This window comes from Anguilla anguilla, chromosome 7, assembly GCF_013347855.1.
Source record: "Anguilla anguilla isolate fAngAng1 chromosome 7, fAngAng1.pri, whole genome shotgun sequence".
NCBI classification, from domain to species: Eukaryota; Metazoa; Chordata; class Actinopteri; order Anguilliformes; family Anguillidae; genus Anguilla; species Anguilla anguilla.
In genome coordinates this window covers 25,754,537-25,773,303 of record NC_049207.1, presented here as the reverse complement: position 1 = coordinate 25,773,303, position 18,767 = coordinate 25,754,537, and the positions used below count along the sequence as shown (strand labels likewise).

The 18,767-nt window shown below is 41.3% G+C and overlaps 1 protein-coding gene across 3 annotated transcripts; it reads right to left on the bottom strand.

Moving 5' to 3' along the window:
* Positions 1-1,116: 1,116 nt before the first annotated feature.
* On the bottom strand, positions 1,117-18,248 carry LOC118232383 (mucin-5AC-like). Of its 3 annotated transcripts, none has more exons than XM_035427335.1 (12): positions 17,946-18,248; positions 13,096-13,209; positions 12,114-12,179; positions 11,460-11,519; positions 10,334-10,417; positions 10,002-10,058; positions 8,715-8,807; positions 7,726-7,794; positions 7,189-7,287; positions 6,876-6,900; positions 4,685-4,767; positions 1,117-3,069 (listed from the first exon to the last, which is right to left on the bottom strand). In XM_035427335.1, the coding sequence occupies exons 1-12, from the start codon at positions 18,004-18,006 to the stop codon at positions 3,059-3,061; spliced, it is 822 nt and encodes a 273-aa protein (XP_035283226.1). In that variant the 5' UTR covers positions 18,007-18,248; the 3' UTR covers positions 1,117-3,058. The 3 variants fall into 3 exon arrangements, with proteins under 3 accessions (XP_035283226.1, XP_035283225.1, XP_035283227.1); XM_035427334.1 differs by having other exon boundaries at positions 1,117-3,072; positions 17,946-18,247; XM_035427336.1 differs by lacking the exon at positions 7,726-7,794 and having other exon boundaries at positions 1,117-3,072; positions 17,946-18,246.
* Between the last annotated feature and the right edge of the window lie 519 nt (positions 18,249-18,767).

The following is an 18,767-nucleotide window of genomic DNA, read 5'->3' as shown; positions in this document are numbered from 1 at the left end:
TACAGGCTAAGGAAAATCTTCCTCAGAGATATTCACTCGTTTTACTGAAGGGTGGTCTTACTCTGAGAGAGTTCCCTAGAGAGATTGAAAGGCTGTGTGTAGTTAAGTTGCTTGATGGATTCTTACCATTCACATTTATTATCAGTTTGCTACTAAATGAGATTCGACGATCAGTAGTTCCATGAATTTCAGTGTGAAACAAACTAACTGCAAACTCTCTGGTGACAGATGCATTGTGACTACAAAAACAAAAAATCAGGTGTAGGACTGGTTAATTATAGGATGCTATGCTCTCTTCATTAGGGGTAATGACAGGATATCCCTCATGCTTTGACCGGGTGCGTATAACGTCAAAGGAATCTAAAGGAACCCGGTCCAATACTTCCATTTGAACCTTGCTGATTGTCACAGCGAAGATTTTGCTATCAATTCTACTGCAATGATAATTTGCTTCTTAATACACAGGGGAGCTCCAAACTCAGACAGGACATAAACATGATGTGCCTTTTTGGTTGCCATTGTTTTGGCAGGGGTCAAACCTGGGGCACATGATTTAGATGACACCAGAATTTTGAAAATGGTCTCAAAAAAGAAGTTGTGGTTCAGGACAGGCACATGACAGAGCTTCCCTTCATCCTGCAAAAGGGAACAAAAAATCAAAAAAACAAAACAAACAAACAAAAAAGAAAAAGGTGCCGGCCTACGAGCTTTATCTAGCTGTTACGTCAAAAACGCAAAATAATCAGATGCACAACATGTCCATCCATTCCAGAAATCTATTTCCTCAAGGATGCAGTCTGGCCTTATCTGTTCCGTTTTTTGAAAAGTAGATAACAAATTCTAGATGTAGCGGTTACATCATGGAAAATGACAGGCAGTTTTTTTGGTAGCCATTTTGGAAATGATATGTGTCCTGTGCGATGTTTTAAATACAATTTTGTTTTTAGTTATATATCCACCTCAGTTTTAGGGTGTGTCATGAATCATCAATTTTATATTTCTGCTTTATGATATACATAGAGATGCCAGGAACTGTATTTCAGAGAGTCTGCAGAATTTGGGATCATTTGCTTTAAGTCACAGTGTGTTGAAAGCAAGTAGACCTTTTGATAATCATAGGAAAAATTATGAGAACTTTAATGAAACATGATTTAAAAAAGAAAAAGATTTGCTGTTTGCACAAAACTGGTTCAAAAACTAAGACAAATATTCACAAATATTCTAAGAATGAAAACACAAAACATCAAAAGCAAAGAAAACAGTGACAAAAACGTTTTAAACCATCTCTTGGGATGGTATAACAAAGTGAATCCAAAAGCAAAAGACTGAATTGATAGGACACCAAAATTTTACCTCATTTCTAAAAGCTTTTCAGTGTGGGGGGAGGGTCAGTTATATTTATTACAATTATTGTCAATTATTTAAAACAGAAGTTCATAAGCTTATTTCTTATTGTTCCTATTGTATGATCAGTTGTGACAGATGATTGTTACGGAGCAATAACTGGAAGGAGGGTTTAATATGGACTGTGGTGTGGAGGTATAGTATGCCATTTTATTTTTAAATTAAACAACAGTCCACAATTCTAACATCAGACATATAAAGTATATGTCCCCTCATTTTCTTTGATTCTAGAATCATTTGATTCTAATGACATTCGGTATTAAAGGAATCCTTTATGCAAACCCAGCAGAGCAGTGCTCAGTACGTTTATGCCTGCTTTTTGCCATCTGAAATATTTCCCTTTGACATATGAAACATTCCACTAAAAAACTTTGCCACAATATTTGGCTCTGGTTCAAGGATTTCACTGGTCACAATTCACAAAACGTTATGAGGAATGAGGGGCTTGGATTGATTTTTCCTTGAGATTACACATACAAACATAATAATAAAATTATCTTTAAGCATATTTGTACAACTACTGAATTTATCAGAAAATGAATATAATATTCTTTATTGCATAGAATGGACAATCAAGACTGATTCTTATAGCCAAATGAAAGGAAAAAACACAACAAAATAAAACAGTGTGTAATCAATCGCCGGCAGAAATTATTTGGCTCAAAAGACTCTTCCTTGTGCAATTTCTAAAAATATACATTTTAACCACTGTGTAACAATCTTTTCAGTGATCTGCTGTTTGTGCATGCACTTGTATGTTTGTTTGCATGTGTGTGTGCATGCATGTGTGTGAGTATGCGTGTGTGTGTTTGTGTGAGTGCGTGTATGTGTGTGCCCATGTGTACGTGTGTGCATGTTAATGCTTTACTTAATTTTTTTACATCTCAAATTTACTAATGTTCCCTATAGGCTTATAACATGTCTTACGTACACATGCAGAAGCTTCCAGAAAGTTCAGCATCATTGTTTGTTTTCACTCAGTGTTCCAATGGCAGCTTCTGTCTCTCAACCCTTGGTTCTGGCCTAGTCTCACTGTACGCAACAGCTTCATTTACCCGTTTAGCCTGTAGCTCACTAGACACATCAGGGTATAAAAGCACTCCGTTGCTTTCCATTCATTTTTTTAAAAAAAGGTCTTTTCTCCATATTTCAAATATTCAACTTCCAGTCTTTTTTTTAAATGACTGCCACATGTCTCTGGATGAGATTCCTTGTTTCTTTTCTTCAGTCAGTGACATCATTTCCTCTTGCACCTGACAGCACATCACTCAGGCAATGTAGTTTGTTTCCAAATAACTGTTTATGTGTAATAGATTTAATGTGACATTTGTAACAATGGGGCAAATGCAATCAACTGAGCAGGAGTTTCAAGTTAAACCTCTAGTCCATATAGAAGTGGAACTTCTGTATAAAAGTGGAATAGCTACTCTCAATCTGAGAATAGTAGTAGCTGTTCCAGTATTAATGCAGTTCTGTGTCCTAGGGGATTAAACATGAGGTTTAAACTCCTGCTAGTCTGGTTGCAGTTGCCCCATTGTGTTTAAGTGTAACAAAAAAAGCCAAATAATCAAACAGTGCAAGACTTGGAACCCTTTTTTCCTGGTCATAGCACTGGCCTGTCTCTTGGTCCACTCAGTAGTATGTTGGTTCTTCCTTATCTTGCAGCTGCTGAGATATAGAAAAAAGGTGGGATAGGGGTGATTTTAAAAATTCCAACAAAGTCAGATACATGCCTTGTCATACTGTGATGCAATACAGCTGAAGTAATGCAACACTGTTAATACATGTGCTGCTAACCCACAATGTGTTGCTCAACTGCAGTACTGGATAGTTACATGGCCTACTGGTTTTTGCTGTTACTCAGTGCTTGATCTAACACTTGAAGCTGATTACACAGTTGACTCAGCTCCGCTCCTTATTTCCGTCTGAACTAGTTCCTGAATTGAGGATGAAAATAAAAACCAGCAGAACCCTTATGACATAAGCGCTGAAGAGTTCATATTTTGACAGTGTAATTGTCCTTATTACCACTAGAGAGCAGTACTGCCCATTAAAAATACTTGTGTGAGCATGAACAGTGCAGAAGGAAAACAAAGTTTAGGTAATTCTATCAACAGTGTCGATCCTGAATTGGTTACGTTGTTTGGATTAGCATTATGTTTGGAGAAGTTATTCCTGGACTAGCCATTGTGGGCAGAAGGATACTTTCAAATGGATTCAACAAAATTTAGTTCTAAACTTCTGAATGATAATCTCATTCTAAACATTTACATTGTGATTTTACTATGCAGTAAAAATATACACAAAGTAATTTAATAATAATAATAACAACAACAACAACAACAACAACAACAACAACAACAACATAATAAGATTAAAGATGCAATATTGATGCAAACGCAACAATACTTGTTGAGCCGACACTAAGGTTATGTTAAACCAAGCATCCAGTTGCCTTTTTCCTTTTCATATTCTTAAACCCTGATGTCATTTCCCAGTGTATGCACAGACAGGCTGATATCAGTCATGGGTGGGGGTGGGGGTAGGGGGGGGTGGCGGGTTGAGATCCTCGCATTCCACTGCCTGTGTTTCTTTTTTTTATTTGTTTATCGCCTGGTCGTAGGACTGTGACATTTCCAAGACCGGGGCACACAATGAGCGCGTTTAAAATAGCCTGTGTTTGTGCAAGGAAGTCTCTATCTTTCGGCTCCTGCTGGCATTTCCAGCGAGGGGGGGAAGGGGGGGGGGGGGGGGGCGGGTGCGCTAAATCGCAGGAAACACCTTCTCTGCAATGGGGGCCATAAGAACCCCAGCACAATGGGGAACATTAAAAGCTGGAATCTTCCCCTCAATGATTGCGAGCCCACGCCTGAGGACCGAGGTGGTCAGCGAATGTTGGAAAACAAAACGTCTCCGGGAAACTCAGGCTGAGTCGACCCGTCAGACCAGATTCAGCTCATTTACTTTAAGTCGTTCAGTCCTTATTTCATTTTACTCAGCTTACGCTAGAATTGTTACGCAAAAAGAAAAGTCCACACAAAACCCGAAAGACAAACCTCTGCATTCCCCTGAAACGCGTGCTCCTGTGTCGCTTTAAATGTTTTACCCCAATACTCTCATTGTCAAAACAGGAGAACATCGCAGCTATATACATGCTGCTTCTGAGCCTTGAGTTATCTCATTTTGTTGGACATCCTTCAGTTTTCTCATTCGAATGAGGTGAACGGGACAGTCAGAAAAGTCGTTTTGTACATTAGAGATGTAAAGAAAGCACACCTACCGTTTCCCTCCCCTTCTGATGTTTTCACCCCCAGAAGCATCACCCCGTCTTTATTGCTCTCAGATCTGCTTTGAAAGGAAGCGCTGCGTTTTCAAGAGAGAGACATTCTTTATTTAACCCTTTCTCCCAAAGCATTTATAAAGGCCATTTTCACCTGGATGCACTACTCTTCAATAAAGCCTTACGATAAAGCTTTGGCAACACACAGCAGGGAGTTTATGGCATTATTTTAAGGGCACATGTGTGCCATCAGGACTATGTCTCAAAATTGAGGAAATATGTGAAGAATTATTCATGGTGAACACATTAATGTACACAAAATTGCAACAAAATTCACATGAGCTAGCATCAAAAGTATTATGCAATGTTCACCCCCAACCTCTTTCCCACCACTGCAAAATTAATTGTGTTGATAACTAAAAGCAGTAAAATTTTGCAAGGGTTTTTTCAATATGTCCCAAAACCTCTCCAAATTGCACATTTTTGATAATGTTTTGAACACATAATTTACACCACAAAAACAAATTTTCTTTTTGGTGAACTATTATCCAAACTTATTAGGTCTTGCTGAAAAGCTGCTGGACAAGTGATGTACAGAATGTTGATGTGGAGTAAGAAGAAATAATAAGGAGAACGCTGAACAGATCCACCATAATTATAAATACATTTTATTGCACAGTGGCTAGTTGTTAGGAGAACTAGCTGGCTTTTTGGTTGCGCATTCACTCACTATCAGGCCATCTTCACGACGCAGAACCCCCAGGCAGTACGCAGTTAGATTACTTGGGAATGGGCTGTACCCATTGCCACCAATGAGGGCTCATTTGAAAGGTTACAGCCTTGTCTAATTCATTCTGTAACTTGATTGACTTAAAACTAAACCTATCGCTGTTCAGATAAGGTACTGTACTAAAAAGAGCATGGGCTGGTCAGATAAACCAGCTGTGTTCTAAACGGATTCCTGTGGATTGACCTGAAAATAGCACCTGACCTAGCTAACAGTGTTAGCCTGCGTACGAGCAGAAGCATTTTGGATTACAGTCACATGTACATAGACAAAGGAGCCAGTATTGTATATCCCGAAAGTAAATGCAATATAAGTACATTACACAAGGACATTTAAAACTTTTTCTGAATGATTTATTTGGTGATCTGAGGGGTATATCTGAATGGGTGTACGACTTTTTTCATGCAAAATTAAATGAGACCTGGTAACTGTAGAAAGTACAGATACTAAGTTTTATGATGTGGGTTACTGTGTAATGAGTGATTGAGGGATGGGGAGGCTCCTTTATTTTATTGCCATTTATTGCCCTGTGTGCTGATAAGGGAATGAGTGGCGTTTTTGGCCAGAAAGGAGTTTGTTGCAGGTGCTGACCTCAAATTTGTGATGTGCTTGTGGCCCATTTTTTAAATAAATTGTGGATATTTGCTTTATCACCATTCTCTGGGTGCTGGCACGCATATCGCTAGGGTGCAGGAGGGATAGTTAATTAGCAGATTTTATTAGCAAAGGCCACAACCTCTGTTAGCTTTAAAAAAAAAAGTTTTTACATATTTTTTCTCCCAGTTTTTATTTCTTCTCAATTTGGAATGCCCCGTGACCAATTTTTCATTGCCCCACCAATTTGGGCGGGCAAATGCAAGCATGCACATATTTGCAAAGTGTGTGCTGCCAGTCACCACCTCTAGGCCTCCACAGTCTGCTAGCGGAGCTTCTTAGCCATTGGGTTGCAGTGTACGCTTTGTGCAGTTTCCCAGCAGGAACCTCATCAGTTTGAGGATGTTGCTTTCATAAGAAATCCAGCGGACCGCAAGACTGGTCTTAAGTTACAATAAATTTTGAACCTGAACTTGATTGCTGTGGTGGTGGCGTATCACAGATGTTCACTCTGAGGGGGTGTTGTGTCACAGCTGCATGAAAATGTAGCGGGGACTTAGCTGGTGGAACAGGAGGGTGTCTGTGACTGTCAAATGACGGTGTTGTGTTCTAATGTGTAATAATAAGCACTAATGTAGGTTAATGTGTAGTAACATGTGCTAACGTGCTTATATAGGCTAACGTGCTAATGAAGGCTAATGTGCGCTAATGGTGGCTAATATGTGCTAATGCGTGCAAATGTGTGGTGTTAGACACTAATGTGTGTCAATGTACGCAAAAAAATAACTGAAATGAAGGCTTCACACTCACTTTTCTGTTCCGTTTTCTGCCGTGCCTGTGGAGTAGAGGACACAACATAGGCAGTGATCAGATTATTTCACATTTCTGTTACATTTTCCATCTGGTTTCTTTCTTTAGCATTTTAAGATATTTTAGCAATGTAATTTTTTGGACACAAGCCCAGTAGAACTTAGTAATAGTCCAAAAACTGCTAGTTGACTATACTATTGGATATGATTTTCTTCATTAAGGCTTCATCTTAGCAGGAGATAATAGAGTAGCACAGATGAAAGTCATGAGTTGGCACAGACTTTCAGCCTACCCATGTATTAGTCACATTTACCTGTGTGTCCGTGGCCCTTCGTGTACTTTTTCAGAACAAAGATGACCCCTGCTACCAGAACCCCCAATACAGGCAACAGAATCCAAAGCATCTTCTTGTCTGTAGGGCAGAGACATTTCACTTTCAGGAGGACTAAGCTTGATATGGCCTGGCCAAATAGAGCTCCCTCACAGACACACATGCTCACACATGCACACAGACACACACACTCACTCAGCGACACACACACACACACACACACACATACACACACACACGCACACATACTCACTCACCGACATACACTCACACACACAGTTACACACACACACTCACAAACATACCATTTTACGTTTAAGGGATTTAAAAGACACACAGCTTACATTCTTTACATACAATCCCTCTATACCAGTTGCTTTTACTGAAGCAATCAAACCTACAGCCTCAAGATTTGCTAGCCTAATGCTACACTGCCACCTGTATATTCAGATATAAAATTCGACCCTCCAGGGCAGTGCACACAGTGTACAGCAGGACTGTATAACATATTGTCTGCACCTTTGGGAGGCTCGGTTGTCGGTCCCTTATGTTTATCGGATCCATTATTCACTATTAATTTTTCTTTATCTGAAAAAATATGTAAAACATATATGATTGTGTTATTGTTTAATGCACACAAAAAACACTGTATGATATAATGTACAAATTAAAATAATTACAATAAAATTACAATAATTAAACAGATGCACAGAAAACCCCCAAAAGCACATAATGGTAAATGGTAATGGTAAATTACAATTAAATATACAGTGAGCTTACCATAATGTTTGGGACCAATGCATTTTTTTTTTCTTGATTTCACTCTGTACAATTTTAGGTTTGTAATCAAAAATTCACATGCATTTCAAGTTCAGATTCTTAGTTCTTATTAAAGGGTGTTTTTAAATACATTTTGGTTTCACCATGAATTGTTTGCACTTTAACCACATGTGAATGTAAACATAAAATTGTGGAGTACAGAGCCAAATCAAGAAAACATAAGCTCACTGTGTTTAATATCTAACATTTTTCTGATAAATAACTATGTAATGTATAGGTGTATGTGAGCATCAGGCAACGACTGAAAATTAACTCAGAAATCGCTATGGAGCATTATGGGAAATTTTCGATGTATTAATTGAATTTCAAATAATTTCCTAACTGAATTGGATTGTTTCTGCAGAGACACAATTTTTGGCCAGGAATAAAGGATAATGATACATAGATGCGGGATAATAAGTTGATGATTTCACACATGATTTGCATGATTTTTGTGGCACACTATGAGCACTATGGTAAGGCCCACATTTACCTGTGTTTACGGGAGGTACATGGTAAATGGTAAATGGACTGCATTTATATAGCGCTTTTATCCAAAGCGCTTTACAATTGATGCCTCTCATTCGCCAGAGCAGTTAGGGGTTAGGTGTCTTGCTCAAGGACACTTCAACATGCCCAGGGCGGGGTTTGAACCGGCAACCCTCCGACTGCCAGACAATCGGTCTTACCTCCTGAGCTCTTTGGCATAGGTACATCTGGCTTTGGTGCAGGTGTGCCTGATATGGCCACTGTCGTGTTTGGAGCTTTTGATGACTTTGGTCCTAGAATAATGAGGTATATAAGAACACAAATCAGTTTTCAGAGATTCCATCTATACTCTGGTGAGCCACTCTACTCATAGAATCTGGTACTTGCCTCCAGAGCACGCCATGCTACCCACAATGTTTTTTATCTCAGCCAAGGTCAGGCCGCAGACACCTGATTGAGCTGGAGAGGTTGCTGGTAAGTGATGGGATGCAGTCATCCCTCCCATCCATGAGGGGTGCTATTCCAACAGTGCAACGTCCTCAGAGACTGGAGACTTCAAAACCAGGCCGTGGGGCCCATCCATTCACTCGAACAGTGCCTCCCAGCTATCCCCATTGAAATGTATTTGAATAATACTTTATCCTCTTTCTTTCTCATTTTTCAGTGTTAAATGAGAACTGTTACACAGTACTATACATAACTATGTTATGTGCATTGCTGATCAGCCCTGTAAGAAATTGTCCCAAGGGGATAAATAAAGTAGTAGCGTATCGTATCATATCGCAAAAATCTTCTTTTTTTGTTACACTGAATGGGTTTTAGAAATGCACCAGTGTTATTTACTTCCTCTTATCCTTTGTAACTGCTGGAATCCTTGGAGTGTATGTGTAATTCACAGTTCAATTAAGAATCAGATTATTGAGGGGGTGATTATTTCTAACTTTAGATTTAAAAAAAAAACAAAACAACAAAAAAAAAAAACAGCAAACATTGTTCCCATAAAGATCTCTAGGACCTTTAAGTCGTAATTAGCAGAAAGTGTTGAAGGTTACTGCAGCTGTTTAGGAAGATCATGAATCACGCATCACTCTGTTCTGCCTTTGTGTATGGGCAGTGAGGTAGCTCATATTCCTGTGGAAAGGACATGAGCTAATTTAACAACTGTGGACAGGCGATATTGGCTTGAGGTCTCAGAAGCTGATGACCTGAGACACCTTTATTTTGCCTCATGCTTTATAATTAAAACACAAGCTTTTTATGCCGACAAAAATCTTCTTTAACTCGAGTTTCATCCCACAGTACAAAGACACATAAATTGTCCTTGGTGTATGTATGAGTGAGTGCATGGTGTGTACACCCTGGGATGGATTGGTGGCCTGTCTAGGGTGTGTGCTCCTGCCTTTCACCCAATGTCAGCTGGGATAGGCACCCCCACTCCACAACCCTGACCAAAAGTAAGCGGTTTATAAAATGGATGGATGGTGTACCTGCCGTAGTGGGTCCTGTCTCCTTTGGCTTGCTGGTGATGGTGGTATCTGGGAGATCTGCGCAAATGAAAACCATTACAGTTGTGCCACGCTTTTGTAAGGAACTTGTACGATTGCTCTTGCAGTTCGGACAGCACGCCCAACGTGTGGATGTGCTGAGCGGGAAAGTCAGCGCCATTCCCATCCCAACCGAAACTTTCACATTTTCATTAAAACTGCGATTTAAAAGTGCATCGAGTGAAATACTGGCCTTCACGTCGAGTGATGCTGTGGTGCAACGGCTAGTTTGCCAAATGTTTTAATCTGACTAAGTAAATAAAAGCTGTTCCTACCTGCTGAATTGGTCATGTTCTCAGTTTGGCCATCATTTCCCTCAATTTGTCCTGTCTCGTTTGCCGAGGGGGTAGTCATAGGTGCTTCAAAGAAACAAGAAATATTGTGTGAAACATGGCAGGACACCCTTTCCTCAGCCGAATTATGCCGTTTCTGGTCACCATAGCAACCTTAACCCCACTGTGTTGGTTTCTGTTTGCAGTAAATAAGAACAATACTTAAGTGTGCTTAACAATATTTAATACATACCTGAATTATGTATGTTTTATTGGCCCAAATCTGTGCCTTTTCAAAAACAATGCCCTACACAATAAATAAGCTTTCCTTGGCTCCTACTACCAACTGCACTGTCTAGCTGTGTTTGTGTCTGAATGTAACTCTTTCTTCTGACTCCTATCTCAGAGCACTGTTGAAATGCATATAATTTGCGCTGCAGTGCTTTTGTATCTTGGTTGCCTGCCTCTCTCTTCGTTTGCATAACCCCTGAATCTACAGACTACCTCGTGTTGCCAAATTCCAGGCTGGAATTATAACCCTCCAAAACACTGGTCCAATAATGCACAATAATCATTATGTAACAGTTATTCATAGCCATGAACACATTAAGTTCAGTTCAGAAAGTAAGCATAGGCTAGGTCAGAAAGTTATGGTAAGTCAAACTGGGCGACCCAACGACAAGCTACAATGTCAAGATAACGCTACAGTATAAGCGCTGGATGGAGATACAAGCATCACATAAAAGTGCTACAGGAACAAATTAGGATTCAAATGATAAGAGCAATTCTTGTTTGATAGTGCCCTGCAGAGTAGTGATAGTTAGTCCAGGTATAGTCTGAAGAGATGCGTCTTCAGACCACGGCGGAAAATGAGCAATGACTGAGTGGTTTGTAGAGGAACCCCTTCCTCCCCATATATTCACTCTAAATTCCCTTGTCTATCACTGACACCTGTATATTTTTACCCTGAAACTTCCCCCCATGATTGTTTATCTACTCAGCTACATTTTGGGGTTGTCAACTATGGCTGTCTGGCAACCTTAAGCATGATGGTGACCTCCTTTGACCCTTGAAGCAGAAGGAGGGATGAACTGCAATGGAAATAGCCTGAAATGTGGTCCCCTCCTACCTGTTTCTAGGGTACTGCCCGGTGCTGAGGTGACTGTGGCTGCATCAGTTGGCTTTGTTTCTGAAATGTGGAAAAACTCTGTATTACCGTGGGGGTGAGATTTGCACAAAAACTGCTGTCGACTAACACTTAGTAGGAAAATTCCAGTGGTTTTGACTTTGACTTATGAAATTGAAAGGCAGTGAATGTGTTCACACTTGTGAGACCCTAAGGAATAGTTTTTGTATTTCAGGTCATCATAACACACCCATGACACACTGGCACTCTAACAGTAAATGCGATCACAATGCTTACTTGTACACATGAGGGTGTTTACAAATGAACAAAGGGGAAAATAAACAAAAATAACATTTCGATCAGGGCTGTCAAACTGAATCCCAAGGGGGCTGCAGTGTCTGTGGGGTTTTGTGGTTTTCTTTCAATCAGCTGCTAATTAAGGCCTAGAGAACAAGGTGTGTGGATTCCTTAGCCAATAAATTACTTAAATGAACCACTGATGCTGGGAACACCCTGAAAACCAGCAGACACTGTAGCCCACCAGGACTGGAGTTTGACACCTGTGATTTAGATCAATGGAACAAATTTAGCCAGAGTTGCCTGACAGGCTTTTATTTAGAAATACACCGAAAATAAGGTCGCGAGAGTTGAACCCACTTGGAGAGTCTTCTTTCGGATTTAGTGTTGATCCTGTTTGGGTTACACTTGAAGTTGCATTTGAATCTGAAAAGATAGTGTCATCCATTAAATTAGTCATTAAATTAGCCTCTCAACACTTACTGTTTGTCTAATGTATACATTGTGAATATTAGCTTGTCTTAAGTAGTGTGTACAGAATGCAAAATAACACAGCGAGAGGCTTGCCTATTAATATCATAAAGTGGCACAACACACTGGAAAATTTGACAAAAAATTCAGGTCACTTCAGCGTGGAGAAAAGCTTTCATTCTTTTTTGTGGCATTATGATTATGGAATCCAAACATAAAGTTGGAACAGGTGGCAATGTGATTCTAGAATCCAAGCTTCAAGTTTAGTTGAAACAGATGACAGTGTGATTCAAGAATCCAAGTTTCAATTTTAGTTAAAATGGATGACCGGGTGATTATAGCATACAAACTTAAATGTTTCATTGAAACAGATGACACTGTGATTCTAGAATTCAAACTTAAATGTTCAGTTGAAACGACATGCAAATGTAATTATAATGAGCCACAGTACTTTGCATGGTCTTAGAATGTACATATTTTAAAAAAAATACTATAGTATGTCTATAAGTTCTTTGAAAAGGCTTTAACAGTTCTTAATATTTATGTGTAGTGCTGGGAACAACTATTTTGAAGGGGTTGTTATAAACCTATGTAGCTAAAAAAACAGATAACAGTTTAATTCCAAACACCACGGCAAAATTCCTAGTGTTAAATCAACTTTCACAAATGTTTTTATTAGTCCAGGGTGAGTAGTTACTCTATTGGAATGAAAAGTACTCTAACTGAGTTTATTTGCCATGAAGTGATAATTGAAAATGTTACTTTTTTGCATTGAGAATCAGGATATAGCGCCAGTATTTTCCTGAATAACTCACTCGTTGGGAATTCTTTGTGAAAGGTCCAAAATAAATGTTTCATTTTCGTGACTCACCTCCGCCTATGTCTGTTGTTGTGTTATTATTTGGAGTTGTTGGAGTTGTTGTTGGGATTGATTGTCCACCTGGTCCTGGAACTGTACTTGGCGACGGATCTGTTGTATTTGATTCTAAACAGGGAACAGAAACAATTTCAATAAAAATGTGAACAGTTAACAACAAAGGAAAGATGTATTGGGGGTCTCGGGGAGAATTGTGAGTGGACTATCATAGATATTTCACATTCCATTTTCGAAGGGGGCATAACAGGAGATTCAAAAAAGGTAAAATTTGCACTGATATTGAGTTGTATCCCTTGCTCAGAGTTGTTGTGTGGAATGTGTGGAACAGCTTGCCAGGTCATGTAGAAGAATCAGAGACATTCTGGCTGTTCAAGTCCAGTTCTGACACAGTGCTGGATCCTCTTTCAATTTGGGGGGGAGGGGTGATATGGTGAGCCTAGATGGGCTGAATAGTCTGTTCTGATTGAACACTCTTCTATTCAAACATTTTTATGCCTGTAATTGTTGGTGTGCATGCTGTTCTGCCCCAGTGGAAGGAAGGCTAGGGGATCACAGAGATGTGCAGTCAGTGTGGGCAGGGACTCCCTGTGGAAGGAAGGCTAACAGATCACAGAGATGTGCAGTCATTGAGTCTTCTCATTTCACTCATTTCGGTGCACAGGGTATATTAACATGTGTACTTATTTACTGAAAAAATACCCTACATGCTGTATCCCACCGCATGTTACTGACATTTATATGACCCAACAACCTTTTATATTACACTTAAAATGTCTTATGTCAAATAATACTTAGCAAACAATAAATGTTAATCTATTGGTTATATATTATTTCAGTTTGGTAAAGTGTTAGCCTTGAATGGGCAAAAATGTGTTTTTTACAAGAAACAAAACATTAATTCAACAAAATGTGTTCATAAACTACAATCAAAATGGTGGATGTATGGGCTGCTTTGCAGGTGCTGAAACAGTGAAATTCAGCAGACACTGTCGCCCTTCAGGAATGTGATATATGTACATTAAATGCATGGCTAGTTCTTCAGTAAATAATCCAGCTGTTTAAACATGGTTATTTATTTTAGCATGTTAATTTTCAAACATAATAATGTGTGGAAATGTGGCCTGCAGGGCTGCAGGCTGACTGAATGGACAGCATAATTCACCCAGTTCTTCTTCACTGTTCTGGTAAGCTGGAGGGGGAACGGTGCCAGGGTACCCACCTCTAACGCTAACGCTGACACTGTGCCGGGGATCCCCTTTTATGTGAGCGAACTTGTGCAAAGCTGTATCCTGTCTGAGCCTTGCTATTGCACCCCCCCCCCCCACGAGGCCGCCCCATCCTAACCAGCCATTAAACCCTTCCTGTTGCTGTCGCTACCGAAGATGAATGCTGCCTCCTCCCTGCCATTTTCCCCTTCCCCTCGGCTGCGTACGAGCGTGTTTGTGTGTGTGTGTGTGTGAGTGGCAGCGGGTGAGGCTGCATACATTCACGTGTGTGCGCATGTGTACCCACAAGAGCCAGAGGCTGCAGTTTTAGCGACAGCACCGGTAATTCCACAGCTGCGCTGTAAACTTAGCAGACCTTTCATTGTTAGCGTATTTTTACATGTCCATGTCAGTATCCGTGGCACGCCAGCCACTAGCATGACCTGAAACATGCAGTCCTGTAAAGTCAATGGGGGAGGGGGGAGCTGATTTCAGATTTGCTGCCAAACTTTTTGTACCTGATAGTGTAATGCATTTAAAAAGCTAATACGCCATAGCATTTTACTAATCAGTAGTTTTTAAACATTTCCCACGTATATCACAAAAAGTAAAGAGGCAAACAAAAAAGTCTAATTCATTCCATCTATGGGTACGCAGTGACTCAGATTTGATGTGACATTGAGCGTTTACTGCCCCAGATTTGTGGGGCGCGGAGTAGTCGAACAGTAATTGTCCGCACTGTGAGAAAGGGGGGCGGTCTGGTTCCCACTGCATATCTCTGGAGAGATCGGTCCTCCAGGCACACACTGCAGTACAATTTTTCTCAGGGCGACGCCCACAGTTAGGAAACATAAACAGATGAAAGCCACTCCTCTTTTACTTTTCCGTGATCCAATCAGAGATCAAATTCTTCTCTGACCATTCAGGGCCTAAACCTGTAGTTGATTCTATTGTCGCCAAATATGTGTTCCCAAAGTTGCTTTGTTCATGTACTTGCATAACATTTAAAAATGATTTAGTACATTCCTTTGCCCCGCATGATAAAATCTGGAGCCATGTTGGTACTAGGCATTAGTCTAACTGACAAACTTACTTACTGACTATCAGTACAGTGAGTTAGAAGAGGTAGTGAAGTCACATTATCACTATAGTTCTATATACACACAAAATAAACTTTGGGAACAAATGTGTTATTTTTCACTTATTTCTGCATATTAACTGCTCAGGTCTGGGTCTGTAATTATCTTCCTTGCTGTTTGGTTCAGCTAGAGAATGCCCTGCATCTGAAAATTCTGTGGGATTAGACAGAATACCCTGTATCACAGAGTTCTATGTGAACAGCACAGTATGCCCTTTGTCTCAATATTCTATGTGAACAGCACAGAATGCCCTTTGTCTCAATATTCTATGTGAACAGCACAGAATGCCATTTGTCTCAATATTCTATGTGAACAGCACAGAATGCCCTGTGTCTTAGTGTCCTATGGGAACAGCACAGAATGCCCTGTCTCTGGGTTCTAGAGGAACAACACATAATTCAATTTATCTCAGTGTTCTATGGGAACAGAACAGAATGCCCTTTGTCTCAGTGTTCTATGGTAACAGCACAGAATTCCCTTTGTCTCAGTGTTCTATGGGAACAGCACAGAATGCTCCATGTCTCAGTGTTCTATGGTAACAGCACATAATTCCCTTTGTCTCATTGTTCTATGGGAACAGCACAGAATGCTCCATGTCTCAGTGTTCTATAGGAACAGCACAGAATGCTCCATGTCTCAGTGTTCTATGGGAACAGCACAGAATGCTCCATGTCTCAGTGTACTACAGGGACAGCACAAAATTCCCTTTGTCTCAGTGTTCTATGGGAACAGCACAGAATGCTCCATGTCTCAGTGTACTACAGGGACAGCACAGAATTCCCTTTGTCTCAGTGTTCTATGGGGACATTTAGAATACCCTGGGTCTCAGTGTTCCATGGGAACAGCACAGAATGCCCCATTTCTAAGTGTTCTATGGGACTATCACTGAGAGCACCAAAAATACACTGTCCAAAAAAGTGCTGTTCATACTGTGAATTCTGTATGTTACTCACAGCCCACTCACAGATGCTGATTTTGGCCTCTTAAGGGCATACACTTAACTTAATAACACACTTAATACGTTTTTTTACAATACATTTTTACAATATAAGCGGGCTGTAGCATACTTTTGTTCTTTTTCCTTTTAGTTTGGAAAGTAATTTGCCATGCCAGTATCACATTTCACGATAGCTTGAGAGCTGAACATTTAAACCTTTTAAAATGACTTACTTACTGTATATCATTAAACAATAAGAAATTGTTTCCATGTGTGTAAACTATTGAGAGATACTGCATGGAACAGCTTATCACTGAAACTTCCATTAAAAGCCATACTTTCCATTCGAAATCATATTCTACAATCATTTTAAGCACACGACATAACAACACCATCAGCCTCTTTCATCTCCTACCCCTGTTTCTTTCCCAGTGAGGGTCTCAACGTGGCAGTACTGTGAAGGAAAAAGCACAGAGCGGAGGGCGAAGCGCAGACACAGAGCAGCAATCTCGCCGCGTTCCACGCAATAAAAAAAAAACACCTCCCAGCGCCAAGCGCCAACTCCTCCGCGAATCAGGCCGGACACAGTCGCCAGAGCCGAAAGGCACCGGCTCCCGAGCACCACTTCGGCCGGCCCGCCTCATCACCGCCCGGGGAATGGTTCGCTACCACTAGATCCGCGCCGGAAAGGCTGCGTGCGCGTAACTCGGGATGCGATGCGGAGAACCCGCGGGACGGAAAGATCGGCGGCTCTCATCGCCAGCTCAAAGCCGCCGCTAACCGCGGAAGGGGCTCGTTTAGTCGTCTTTTGATGCGGCCGAAAGAGCGGTCAGAAAGCCTCTCCGAACTTGCTTTTGTGGTGTTGCTTAAAATGAACATCGATACCGTCACCGCAGATGTGATTTATTGGGGTTCTCGAACCTGTATTGCCAGCTGCTGCTGAACTGCTGGCATCTTACATGCTGTTAAAAAAAATGACTGTGAGCTCAGTTAAAGCACAATCTGGTAAAATGTTCATGTTGTACTGATGTGTTTATCATTCATATGAATGGGCTTTAGAGTCATTAAGAGGACAGTACTATGAAGATAAACTAATCGGAATAAACCAATTAATTATATATTCGATATTGAGTTTATCGAGTTAATTGAGAATATTGGGGTCTACTTCTGAAAAACCAAGCCCACTGCCCCATAAGACCTCTTAGTGCCAGGATTTCAGATATAAAAAGAATAAAAATGCACACAAACACAAACTGTCTGAGACAAGACCTAATATGTAAAATATCCACAACCCCAAATCACGAATAAATGTGCGTATAAAAGTTGGACCACAAAAAGTAAAGAAAAATCCGCTTTGAAGGTAGTGAAACCACAGAAATCCACCCACGCACCCACGTACATGTACCATTACAAAGCACTGTAGACGAGAGGAACCTGGCCTCGTTTCCACTGCAATTGGGGAACACAGAGAGCGGGTTCCCGGTCTGCGAGGTGCACTCTGCGCACATCAGGTCTCCGTTTAGCGGCCGGCGGCAGGGAGGAGGGAGGTAAGCGGAGGAGTACCTGTCCTGATCAGCAGGAGAGAGAGGAGGAGAAGAAGAGAAGGTAGTCCGGCGGTCTTCATGGCGCGGGGCACGGGGGGGACTGCAAGGCTTTTTCGGGAGGGAGGGTCCTGCTCAGAGCTGCTCGCTGCGGTCACTGAGCGAAAGAGGTGTCTGCGGGCGGGCAGGTCACTCCACCCCACCGCCGCAGGCTTGGCGAGACTTCCTCAGATGTGGGAGGGGAGGAAGCCGTCTGGCTCCCGTGGGACGGGCCCAGCCAGTGGGGGCGCTCCTAGGGCTGCCCACAGGAACTCTGTCCCAACAGGCTTCTGGGGTCTGTTTGTGTTCCATTGCAAGATTCTTTCTCTTATTTTTTTCCGTGCCACCCCCAACTCCCCCCACTCCCTCCCCCCCAACCCCCCCAAGCATCCTGCTGCAGAACGTCCCATTTGAGGTCGCAGCCAGAGGCAGTGGCATGGCGCTGAGCTGCAGCAAGCTCAGTGAATTAAGGGATTCGCATTTATAGGCAACGCTAAACCCAGTGCGGAGGGGTCCGTGGTGGCATCCGGAAGCTTCTGGGATCTGGTCCCCAGTGGATCCTGCTACAGTGCCCTGGCAATTGTCCCTTTAAGGCATTGCATGCTACCTGTTGCAAAGCATGCTGCAGAGCTGGAATCATGTGCATCACGGAATGCGGAATGTGGAAGGCATGAGGATTTCAGTTTCCAGATATAACTGCATCATTAAAGTAGAAACATTAAAGCAGCATTATATATTGTCCTGTACATGTTTTTTTTTCTCACATGACCCTAACCCTAACCATAATCCAACCCCCATTCACCCA

Coding starts and splice junctions, on each gene's coding strand:
- LOC118232383 (XM_035427334.1), bottom strand. CDS start 18,006: ATGAAGACCGCCGGACTACCTTCTCTTCTTCTCCTCCTCTCTCTCCTG. Junction 7,288..7,725: donor GACAACCGAGCCTCCCAAAG/GTGCAGACAATA, acceptor TCTGCCCTACAG/ACAAGAAGATGCTTTGGATT. Junction 4,768..6,875: donor GCAGAAAACGGAACAGAAAA/GTGAGTGTGAAG, acceptor TTGAAAACGCAG/CGCTTCCTTTCAAAGCAGAT.